This window comes from Microcaecilia unicolor, chromosome 8 (assembly GCF_901765095.1).
Source record: "Microcaecilia unicolor chromosome 8, aMicUni1.1, whole genome shotgun sequence".
NCBI classification, from domain to species: domain Eukaryota; kingdom Metazoa; phylum Chordata; class Amphibia; order Gymnophiona; family Siphonopidae; genus Microcaecilia; species Microcaecilia unicolor.
In genome coordinates, this window is record NC_044038.1 from 28,502,380 (window position 1) to 28,515,362 (window position 12,983).

At 42.4% G+C, this 12,983-nt stretch overlaps 1 protein-coding gene across 1 annotated transcript in view; it reads left to right on the plus strand.

Annotated features, from left to right (window-relative positions):
* The window catches only part of ERI2 (ERI1 exoribonuclease family member 2), a 29,884-nt gene that overhangs the window by 6,478 nt on the left and 10,423 nt on the right, over positions 1 to 12,983 (plus strand). The window contains 3 exon segments of the mRNA XM_030212802.1: positions 250 to 406; positions 10,222 to 10,322; positions 12,632 to 12,713. Of these exon segments, the coding sequence (XP_030068662.1) occupies positions 250 to 406; positions 10,222 to 10,322; positions 12,632 to 12,713 (340 nt within the window).

Sequence of the window (12,983 nt, forward strand, 5' to 3'; positions counted from 1 at the left end):
AGACACACTTAACCAGTCTGGGTTTCAGGATATCCACAATGAATATGCACGAGATACATTTTCATAAAATTGAGGTAGTGCATGCAAATGTATCTCATGCATATTCATTGTGGATATCCTGAAAACCTAACTGGCTAGGTGTGTCCCTAGGACTGGGTTGAGAACCCCTGCATTATACTAATCTCAAAATAACTGGAAACTAGTGCTTTGTCTGACATATTCACCTGTAGCTTGTTCCTTAAAATCCAGGATCAAGTTGATAACGGTCTACCCTTAAAGATCTGCCTGTCTCAGTTTTCTAAATGGATTGAGAAGCTACAGCAGGAGAACCAGTTCACTTTTATTTCTGCTGTTGCAAACGATTCTGTGCCTGGCAGCAGATTGTGTGCTTTTGTAACCTGGTCAGGTAAGAATCCATTTTGTTTTAAAGATGTTTTTCTTAGTGTAGTAATAAGAAACTGTAGGGAAAAGTGTGCCTAAATCAGGTTTGTCACGGTGCATCCAATTCTTCAGCTGAAGATCCTTATTGGAGGCATTCTACACATGGGTGTAGATTCAAGAAAGAGCACCAGAATTTAGATGCTAAGTACAAATTCATGCTGAACCACTATTTTAGAAACATTAGCATAAGTCCACATTTTCCTAGGTGTGAGCAGTTATGCCGTTTCAACTCCTAGTATTCTGTAACCTGTGCGCTTAACCCCTTGGCAGGCCCCTGACCCTCCCATGCACCTCCCACATCCACACACCCTAGAAGTTGTACACCCAACTTCTAGAACAGCAACGAAGGGCAGTTGGGTGTGTAATTGCTAATTGGTGCCAATTTAAGCCAATAATTGACTTATTAACTCCACTTAACAGCCAATTATTAAGTTACACACGCCACTGACCTTATTTTGCATATATAGAATTAGGATGACGGTCATTTAAAATGGCCCTTGTTCGCATTTGTAAAAAAAAATTTCCCGTTGGCTCAAAATTCAGAGCAATTACTAAGTCAAACTGGTACCTGTTTTTACTTATGGGGCTTTTTTCTAAGCAATGGTAGCATTTTTTTTTAGCATGCGCTAAACACTAGAGATGCCCATATATTCCTATGGTTGTCTGTAGCATTTAGCGCGTGCCAAAAATGTCACCGTGGCTTAATAAAAGATCCCATTAGTTTGACAAAGTTACTCCATGAGCATGTATTTTTCTAGTAATCTAGAAACAAACTTTGTAATCATAATTTGAGATCATGATTGTAAATCTTACTGATGGTTCCCGCGTTTGTTAGCGGAAGGAGTGTTTAGAAATTGCAGTTCAAAACTGTAAATGAACAAAATTGGAGAAGCTTCCATTTAAAACAGCAAACTCCCTGACTGAATAAGAGACTTTGATGTTAAGCACAGTTTTTCATATCCTTCTTACACTTCTGGGATCCGACCTCTACATTTTACGAGCAAGATTTGAGATTCTGATCTGGACTAGGTAATATTTTTGGCTCTTTTTCTGTAGGGAACTTTTGGCAGGTGCTGAGTTGTTTGGTGGTTTTATGACATCGCTTAGTAGTTGTCAGGAGAATAGACCCACTCATCCTTCTCCGGAGTGACACCGTACGCTCTGTCACTATATGGTAACAGATGCTTGAGCTTCAAGACTGTTTTACATGCTGAAATTTCGATGTTTCAGAGAGAACACTAAGGAGAAATTAGATCTTACCTGCTAATTTGCTTTCCTTTAGTCCCTCCGGACCGGACCAGGATTGGACTGATGGGTTGTGCTCGCCTACCAGCAGGTGGAGACTGAGAAAAACTCTGACTCTAGAGAGCCAATAGGAGCCCTGGCCATGTGACCTTAGCCTCAGTATTTGAATAACAAAGCAGGAAAGAAAGAAAGAAAGACCATCTGTGCCGTATGGAATCCTAGCAGCCACAAAGCACTCGGCAATGCCAAGTATCAGAGCTCACCAACAACTCTTACCAGAGAAGTGGTATGGCCCGATTTGTACTACAGCTCACCAGCAAACATCACCAGAGAAGTGGTATGGCTCCCTTGTATTATAGCTCACCAGCAACTCTCACCAGAGAAGTGGTATGGCTCACTTGTCTTATAGCTCACCAGCAACTCTCACCAGAGAAGTGGTATGGCTCACTTGTCTTATAGCTCGCCAGCAACTCTCACCAGAGAAGTGGTATGGCTCACTTAAAGTTTCACATATATATACTAGCATGGCTTACTTAAAGGTTCACATATATATATACCAGCAATTGGGTACCCCAGCAACTCTCACCAGAGAAGTGGTATGTCCCTTTTGTAGGAAAGCTCACCAGCAACTCCTACCAGAGAAGTGGTATGGCTCACTTGAATTAGAACTCACCAGCAACTCTCAGCACAGAAGTGCTAAGGACCTCAAAGTTCTATACATATATAGATATATAAATATATACATACATATATAGATAGATATATAAATACATACATACACATATATTCCAGCAACTGAACCTACCAGCAACTCCGACCAGAGACGTGGCATGGTCCACTTAAAGTTCTATCTATGTACAAGCTACTTTTTTTTTTTTTTTTTTTAATACCCCGTTGAAAAAGTGACAAAATATGGGAGGGGCCTGGTCCGGTCCGGAGGGACTAAAGGAAAGCAAATTAGCAGGTAAGATCTAATTTCTCCTTCCTTAGCGTCCCTCCGGACCGGACCAGGATTGGACTGATGGGAAGTACCAAAGCAGTAACCTTAAGGGAGGGACCCTTTCAAACCCCTAAGCATCTCCGAGTTGCATAGATCATCTCCTGGCGACAATGAACATGTAGAGTGTATATCAATCAAAAGAGAATGAAGATAAGCTCAAAATGGCACCGTACAAAATGTGCACCTAGTGCACCAAAAATCGCTGTGCGAAGGAAAGAACCCCGCTTCTCAAGATGGAGCATATGTTATAACACTCTCAGGAAATGGTCCCCCAGTGAGTAGACAAATAGAAGGTATGAATTCCTTAATACGTCGAGATATAGTGAGGCCGAAACAACGGCAACCTTACCTTGACTAGAAGTACCAAAAGGAAGGACCAAATAGCTTGTAACAGCTCTCTAAATATATAAGATCTGTTTTAATATGTAAAGCATATATAAAGCATATAATTTCCTGTGATCTTGAACGCCAGTACAAGAGTCCAGACCAGTAAGAAAAAAGTGATTGGAAAAGATGAAAAATGGGAAACTAAGGTAGAGTGAAAAAGAAATACCCAGGTGAAGAAGTACCTCTTACCTAGACGTACTAGCTGATTGGAAAAAAAGAAAACCTGTATGAGAGAAACTTGCAGTCCTGACCCTGCTAGCTGAAGCCATGGCTACTAACAACAGTGTCTGAAAGGAGAAAGAAACCTTAAAGGAAACAAGATGATTTTGAATTATCGTGCGAAGAAGAATAACACCCTGTCCCTCTGACAATGTCACTAAGGCACAGAGGCTAAAAGCTGAGAAGAGAATACTGCAACTACAAAAGATGCCATCCTGCTTAGCAAGGCTGAATGCCTGTCCCAGACTGAGAGCATGCACCAGCCTGAGCAAGAGAGAAACAAAGAGGCCGGACTGGGGAAGAGAGAAGGTCCTCTAGAGAAAACCCCCTCGGCTCCATAAAAAGTCAAGATGACAACCTAAAAGGCAGCCTGGTATATCTGCAAGGAAAAAAATAAAAAAAAACATAAGGGTTACGCCCCTGAGATCCAAATATCTAAGCGAAATGGCCGACCTGAAGAGAAGGCCACCATGCCAGAAGGGGATGGCATGCTACAGGGCTGGTCAGATGGTAGATCCATACAAATGACTCCCCTTGAATAAAACAGACATCAGCCATGAAATAAACCAAACGTCAGTGCGGATGTGAACCCACCTAGGAGGCAGGACGATTAGAGTCAGAGTGAGAACCGAAGCTGGGCCTCCCCGATGACATCTCACTGCACTGTTCGCTAGATTACCCCTTAGGCAGCTTACAGAGAAAAGTGAAAACATGCAAAAATAAAATGACATACATGTCAATCATGTAAAGGGGGGCACATGCAAGCCCTGTAAAGAAACAGAATGACCAGATAGTAGAACTGTCCGAGGAAAGGATGTACCTTCAATACACAAGAAGACCAGAGACCTACCAGGGGCCTCAATATGTAGCCTAAGAAGGCAACAGACCTACCAGGAGACCGAAGACCATTCTGAAAGAACATAAGCTAGAAACAGTCCTGCCAGAGAGCAGGATTGAGTCTTTGAAGTAACCTAAGATGATAACAGTCCTATGAGAGTACAGAAAGAGCATTCCAGACTAACATAACATGGCAACAATGCTGACCAAAGACAGAGTGCTCAGAATAAAATGCTAGCCCTCAGGGATACCTCCTTGCTCCGAGAGCGACTGACAGTCCCCTAGTTGCAAAGTAAAGAGACCACATGGTAGTCCTGGAAGTAACAACCAAATGCCAGGAGGAATGTCCTACTCAACTAATGCTGACAAGAAGAGCAGCAGTCTCGGGGAAAAAAACAAAAGGGAAGCTGCAAATGCTTCAGAACACTCAAAAAGATAAAGAGCACGGGAGTGCAGCTCATGAGACTGCAAAAGGCAATTGCCCAGGGAAAAAACCTTGCAACTATGTCGCATGTAACCCCAAAATATTGTGGAGACTGCAAAATATTTAGACGACTCTTGACCACCAGTACTAGGCATCCTGAGAACCAAAAAATTGCACTTCTCGGTCTGCGACTTGCTGACTTGTCGACAAGAGGTTTTTTTTTTTGTTGTTTTGTTTTGTTTTTTTAAATAGCTAGCTGACTCGCCATGAGTGAAGAAGAATCTCCCCTTTTCTGAGGGGTAGCATAACTATGATGAACTTTTAGAGACTGGAAAACAGTGTTGTGAAGGGACATTATTGCGCATTGTGAGCTGGTCACCCTTCCAGGACCCAGCCCGGGCGGACCCTGCTTAGCTTCCTTCACACCGGGCTCTATCCTTCTCAGAAACTCTCCTAAGAGAAATATGCAGAAAAGTTTGTATCAAAAAATGTGCTGCCCGAAGCTTCACTATGGATCGAAGGCTTTCATGAAAAAGACTTGAGACTTTGAGAGCGCTCTTGACAGCACTTAGAATTGAAATAGGAGGAAGGAAAATTCCTTCTTAGGAACTAGGTTCTTGTGATAAAGATTTGAGACATTGAGAGTGCGCATGACGGCAGTGAGATTCCAAATAGGAGGAAGGGAGATCCATTCTTAGGAACTAGAAATTAAAATTGCATTCGGAAGAATCAAGAGAGAAAATGGTCTAAGATCCAAGAGTCTATGTAGGGAGACCCCTACTTCACATGCCTTGCCGTGAGAGCGATAGAGAAAGGAGGCGAAATGAAAAGCATAACCATCTAAAAATAAAACCGCAAGAACTCCTGGACAGAGGAAATAAGAAGATGACTGTCATGTAAGAGTAGCCTGCAACTATGATTTCATGACACAAAGTTAAACAGGTGAGAGTGGCATGTACCTATGATAACATCCTTACTGCCCCCATGCCTGTGGAAGAACAAACGTATAGCTAACATATAGGAAATATCCTGGTATGGAAAGCAACCTTTCGAAAAATGCTACCTATAACAAAAAAAACACAACTGTGAACTACCTTCCCACAGTCACATTGGAGCCGACTCTGTGGGTGCTTGAGCACCCCCGATATTGAGAAAAACTCATGTATATGTCCAGGGAGGGGTCATTTTCATTGGACTTAGCACCCCCAATAATTTTGAAAAGTTGGCTCCTAGCCCACAGACAAACGCCACCCGAGATTATAAAGAAACAAACATCAAACAGGCTGGCCAAGTAATGTATATATAGTGGGACACAGACATACAGGAGTCCCAGAAAGAGAAATAAATTACTAAAACTGGGACCTGCACCCAGTTCTGTAGCCCACCTTTTGATGCTGCTTTTAACTCCTAACCCTTATTCACTCTGTTCAGGACCCTTATTTTAAACCTGCTCACTTTAAAATCTCCTTATCTCTTGTTTGTTCTGTCTGACCTAATGAGATTGTAAGATCTGAGGAGCAGGGACTGTCTCTTCATATTCAAGTGTACAGCGCTGCGTTTTTCTAGTAGCGCTTTAGAAATGATAAATAGTAGTCGTAGCAGCTTCAGAGACTGTAGTGCTGACTATTAGGCTACAGCAACCAACTACTCAACATTAAAAACATAAAAAGCAAAGAAATGACCCCCCTAAAGAACATAGGCGACTCCTGAGAAAGATCAGCCCCAAACGGCCCGAAGACGGCGAACGAGAAAGTCCCGACGCACCCCCCAGCGGCGCACAATATTCACAGGAGCCGGAAGAGGAGATCCCCGACGCTGGCATACAGCGCGTCTCAGCTTCTCGGACATGACGGTAACGCGCGTGCGCGTGCACGCGCGTACCCGATTCGCGCCAAAATCTCTTTTTTTTTTTTTTTTTTAAGCCCTGCTCCGCCGAACAAACCGCTAAGGGAAGAACACAAACGGCAGTGCTAAATAAAATACAGCTCAACTCAGAGGGCTGAAAACAAAATGCTGCCGCTTACTCTTTTTTTTATTTTTTTACACAGCTGACTCACAGCATTCCCATGCAATCAAACGGAGCTGTCTGCTCATTCAGTCAGTGGGGACAAGTTGTCTAATTTTTTTTTTTTTTTTAACACCTAAACTCCTCCAAATTACTGCTGCCTCTTTTTTTTTTTTTTTAACCAGCTAGATAATATATAGACACCTAAAACAGCAACCAGAGCTGCCTGCTTGTTAAAGTAATGGGGAAAACTCTGCTGAAGAGTAATAGAACAACACATAACTGTCTGCTCGTTAGAAGCCGGGGGATGTAGCTTGCTCCTTAAAATGCTTATAAGATTTAACTTTCTATAGTGGCTGCCTCTCCCAAAGACATACACCTTTCTAAACAAAGGGTAGTCCTTCCCAGCTATGTATGGGAGATGGGGAGGAAGGGGGGAGGGACCCGGAGACATCCGAGTTTGACACCCCCAGAGGCTGTAAAAGAAAGGAAAAGAAGTCCCTACCTGACCAGCGTCTAACAGAGAATTCCTAGGCACAGAAGAAGAGGTAGCAATGTTGTTCTTATTGTAAACCTCTAAAAGAGAAAGAGAGAGACTAATGGGCTCGCTTCCTACCTGCTGGGAGACTGAGAAAATACTGAGGCTAAGGTCACATGGCCAGGGCTCCTATTGGCTCTCTAGAGTCAGAGTTTTTCTCAGTCTCCACCTGCTGGTAGGCGAGCACAACCCATCAGTCCAATCCTGGTCCGGTCCGGAGGGACTAAAGGAAAGCAAATTAGCAGGTAAGATCTAATTTCTCCTTAGTGTTCTCTCTGAAACATCGAAATTTCAGCATGTAAAACAGTCTTGAAGCTCAAGCATCTGTTACCATATAGTGACAGAGCGTACGGTGTCACTCCGGAGAAGGATGAGTGGGTCTATTCTCCTGACAACTACTAAGCGATGTCATAAAACCACCAAACAACTCAGCACCTGCCAAAAGTTCCCTACAGAAAAAGAGCCAAAAATATTACCTAGTCCAGATCAGAATCTCAAATCTTGCTCGTAAAATGTAGAGGTCGGATCCCAGAAGTGTAAGAAGGATATGAAAAACTGTGCTTAACATCAAAGTCTCTTATTCAGTCAGGGAGTTTGCTGTTTTAAATGGAAGCTTCTCCAATTTTGTTCATTTACAGTTTTGAACTGCAATTTCTAAACACTCCTTTTTTTTTTTTTTTTTTTTTCCCCAGCAAGTTCAACCATTTGCTCGGAATGGACACCTGATTCACCGGCCCGTAATTTCATGGATCTCCCCAATCCTCGTACCATGGTCATGCCTCCTCCCTCACTGAGATGTACCAAACCCACACCCATTAGATACGAATGCTGGGTTTGATGGACTTTTGGTCCTTCCCAAGACGACAATACCTATGTACCTATGCCCATTAGACATGAATGCTGGGCTTGATGGCCTTTTGGTCTTTCACAGCAGAACAATACTTATTTACCTAAGACATAGTGGCACAGGAAGTGAGATCCCTTCCAAGTGAAAGGAGGCTCTGGAGAGAGGGCGCATAGAATAAAAATGAAAAAGGACAGACTTGTAAAATACTTTTACCAGAGAAGAAGAATTTGTGCCGCCGCTACTTAGAAAAGGCGGAGGAGACAAGACTATATGAATTCAAGAAAGCTTGAAACAAGAACATAAGACCTCGGGATAGTAGATGGTATGTACAGTGGTGGAAATAAGTATCCGATCCCCCGCCGACCCTGCAAGCCCGCCCACCGACAAAGACACGAGCAGCCCACAACCGAAGGGCAGGCCACCGGCAACAGTGAGAGACAGCACACCACAAACCAAATCCGGAAAATCACACCGTGGAAAGCACACGAACCCACTTGCATTCTGCAGAGGGAAACAAGCACTCAATCCCTCTGGCAAACAAGACCTAATACTTGGTGGCAAAACCCTTGTTGGCAAGCACAGCGGTCAGACGTCTTCTGTAGTTGATGATGAGGTTTGCACACATGTCAGGAGGAATTTTGGTCCACTCCTCTTTGCAGATCATCTCTAAATCATTAAGAGTTCTGGGCTGTCGCTTGGCAACTCGCAGCTTCAGCTCCCTCCATAAGTTTTCAATGGGATTAAGGTCTGGTGACTGGCTAGGCCACTCCATGACCCTAATGTGCTTCTTCCTGAGCCACTCCTTTGTTGCCTTGGCTGTATGTTTTGGGTCATTGTCGTGCTGGAAGACCCAGCCACGACCCATTTTTAAGGCCCTGGCGGAGGGAAGGAGGTTGTCACTCAGAATTGTACGGTACATGGCCCCATCCATTCTCCCATTGATGCGGTGAAGTAGTCCTGTGCCCTTAGCAGAGAAACACCCCCAAAACATAACATTTCCACCTCCATGCTTGACAGTGGGGACGGTGTTCTTTGGGTCATAGGCAGCATTTCTCTTCCTCCAAACACGGCGAGTTGAGTTCATGCCAAAGAGCTCAATTTTTGTCTCATCTGACCACAGCACCTTCTCCCAATCACTCTCGGCATCATCCAGGTGTTCACTGGCAAACTTCAGACGGGCCGTCACATGTGCCTTCCGGAGCAGGGGGACCTTGCGGGCACTGCAGGATTGCAATCCGTTATGTCGTAATGTGTTACCAATGGTTTTCGTGGTGACAGTGGTCCCAGCTGCCTTGAGATCATTGACAAGTTCCCCCCTTGTAGTTGTAGGCTGATTTCTAACCTTCCTCATGATCAAGGATACCCCACGAGGTGAGATTTTGCGTGGAGCCCCAGATCTTTGTCGATTGACAGTCATTTTGTACTTCTTCCATTTTCTTACTATGGCACCAACAGTTGTCTCCTTCTCGCCCAGCGTCTTACTGATGGTTTTGTAGCCCATTCCAGCCTTGTGCAGGTGTATGATCTTGTCCCTGACATCCTTAGACAGAACACTAAGAGGATATTTGTTATCGATTTGAACCATTTGCTAATATCAACTTTATGATTCTATTGGGGGAGGGGAAGGCCTTTTTAGGGTTGAAAGCATCGGTATCATAATTGTACATACCAAGATTGCATTGTATAATTGCACATTTGATATTGGCAAGGCAAGTTGCTGAGAGCCCTGTTTATGATGCCAGGGTTTAAACATGAAGAAGTGGATCCTGGGCAGATAACAACACTGGACCTTGTTGGGCAGACTGGGTGTACCGTGCAGATCTTTATCTCTGACATTTACTATGTTACATAGAAACCGGCTGTGTGAAAACTTTCCACTCTTCCCTGAGAGGTGGTGCTCCTAGGAGTGCATTTAGGTTGGGGGAGGAAAAGCATTTTCATAGATTGTATTTTCAAATATTCACATCTACTTTTCAAGCCCAAATCTACCTGCAGAAAAAGCAGATGGAAATGACTGCGTGCACCTCATTCCCCCGGAGAATTGATGTAAAGCCCTTAGTTTAAAAAATATGCATGGTCTTTGTTCCAGTGTGGACAATTAAAAAATGTCCCCCTTTCTAAACATACTGCACAAAACACCTGCAGCTCGATATGAATATTTGCCCTGTTTGTTCTTATCTTTTCAAACAGTAGTATAATGCAATCTGCAATCTAGTTTTGTATAAACAAAGCATTCTGAGAACTAAGCCTGGACCTGTTTTTGTGATTGCTTGTGCAGACTGGGATCTGGGTGTTTGTTTGCAGTATGAGTGTAAGAGGAAACAGCTGAGAAAGCCAGATATCCTCAATTCATGGATTGATCTCAGAGCAACTTACAAAGTGAGTGTGACAGTGGTAAGAAATGGTACAGAAATCATTCTGCCTAAAAAGAAGTTTAAAAGAAATCTGTGTACTGAGTTTGTATAGCATGAAGTTTACATCTCCTAAGAAATATGTAAGGAGCAGACTCTGAAAACAAGAGCCTACATTGTAAATGAAAATTAAGATAGAAGAGGCATAAAAGCTCAAGTATACTTGTCATTGACTGACAGCATCTGCAGAAAAATACTTCTTTTGACTCTTATAGTCTGTGTTCCACTCAGTAGTTTAAAACTGCACACGGCAATAAGTACTCATTTTCTCTCAGAAATAATAGCTACAACCTCATTATTTCCACAGTTTTTGTTAAATAGAGGCTGGGTCCCCACTTCCGTTCAAAAGAAAATGCTAAATATTTTAAAGGTGTTTTGAAGTCCTGCACAGTGATCTCTCTCCCCTCACCAGCAGTGTTTACAGTTGGTCCTGCCACGATGCCATAGGTACACTGCTCCTTAATAACGTAACTTTGGTCTGTGCATCACCTCCCATTCCTGCAGTTTGGAAATGAATTACCAGCAAGGATGACAAAAGTGAGATGCTTTATTCTGCATCCCTGCTTTTGCTTGTTGAAGCACAGGTCTGAAAAGGACTGTCCCCAATTTGCTGTACATTGACCATCATCAAATTGGATTAGTGTGTGATGTCGCTTAAGCCATCGTAGCTAAAATTCTCCTTCCCTTTTTTTAATTGTTAGCTTTGTTGTAGGGGAAAATAGTAACAGTCCAAAGTATAAAACAGATGTGCATCTTTGACGGGAATAAAACACATGCAACTATGTGTTGTAGATATATTGTACACAGAGGGGCAGAGTTTTCTTTTAGTCCCCCTGTATTTCTGTTTTCAGAGCAGTCATGAAACAACCAGGTACCGTAGGTGCCAAATCTTTCCTTGATGACTGATAAAAGAGGCAATTAGGAAAATTAGTTTTTAATTTTTTTTTAATTGCATTTCAAGCCCACCATCTTCCTGACTCATTGGCCCTGCAAAGCTGTTTAGTATCCAATTATGTCAAGACTTTAATATAAATGTGGAAAGACAAATACAAGCTTTAATTATCAAACACTGGTAAAATAATTATAACAACTATGAACTTTTAGCATAAGCATAACAGAATCCCAAATTCCTTTATGGTATTTCCTGCTGTTTTGGTTTACAAAATACAGTATATCAAGCAAACGAAGAAATATTAACATCAACATCCCCTCTCTGCAAATGCAAGCATGTGTCTTGAAATAACCAAAAATGGAAACCAGTGGCACTTTGGATCCCTTCCATTTTGGGCACAGTGGGATTTAAGATTTGCCGTTTTATGTACTGAGATACATCTCTGACTTCTGAGTTGTGTAGCCTGAGCCCACAGCAGCAGAGACACAGATCACATTGCTCATGATGTTTTTACTGACACGTGATGTTTTTTTACTAACAGTTGACAACCCTGATCTCTTCCTATCCACGATCTTCTCCATCCTCAGCTAGATGTTAGTACCATGTGCGGGTTGTTGGCATGAGGCTTTTGGTTGTTCCTGCATCCAAGTCACTAGTGACCACATTGTATAGGTGTTTAGTTTGGCTCGCAGTTGCAGGTCAGGATATGAGTAGTAAGCTTTGTACTATGGAACTTCCTTAACTTCAGGTTTCCCAAGAGAAGGAATTGTAGAATGATACGTGCCTTCACATGCCTTAAGGGGGTATTAGGAGTTAGTGGACATGCAGCCAAATATTTTTGTTTACTTTCTCATGTCATTTATAGGACTTTTTGTTTTTATTACTTTTTTTGTTTGTTTTTCATGGGCACTATCGTAACAGGGCATACTATTTGTGACAGGAATCAGAATTTTGTTTTTGCTGTTTTGGGCAATAAATAACGTGGGCAATGCAAACATCCCTGTTAGGAATGTAGAGCGATATGGCTCATTTCAAAGGGTCTAATTTTTGAGAGGGTAGACAGGAGGATTTTATCAGAATTTGATCCAATGGAACACTTGGAGCCCTGTTTACTAAGCTGTGCTAGTATTTTTAGCGCGCTCTAAGCATTAGCGTGCGATATCTGTGTAGATGCCCATAATATTTCTGTTGGCGTCTACATGGTTAATGCACGCTAATTTTTAGCACTCGCTAAAAACACTAGCCTATCTTAGTAAACAGGGCCCTTAGTTTTGCACTGGCATTTTTCTCTTTGAAAATCGTGAGATGTTTCATTGCTAAATTTTTAGTAATTCTGCAAAGCTTTTAATATACATGTTCCCTTAATTTTTTTTTATTGTTTTCAGCTTTTCTACCACAGAAGACCTAAGGGACTAAACGGTGCATTGCAGGATCTAGGAATTAAATTCTCTGGACGAGAGCATTCTGGTAAAGATATAGAAAAATTAGGTGGTTGATATTGAACAAGCTGATAAGGTTAGTCATTGCAGTGGTGAACGCTGGAGTTAAGTAAGTGCCTGTGACCCTAATTAAAATTTCTTAGCCCAAGGTGAGTATGTTAATGAAATCAAGGCCAAATATATTATCAGTGGACCCAATAATAAGGAGATAAACTGCCTGGTCCAAAAATGAATTCTAATGGTCTCCTGTTCCTTGTTACTTGCTGTTCTTTTGGAACCAGGACTGGGACCTGGTACC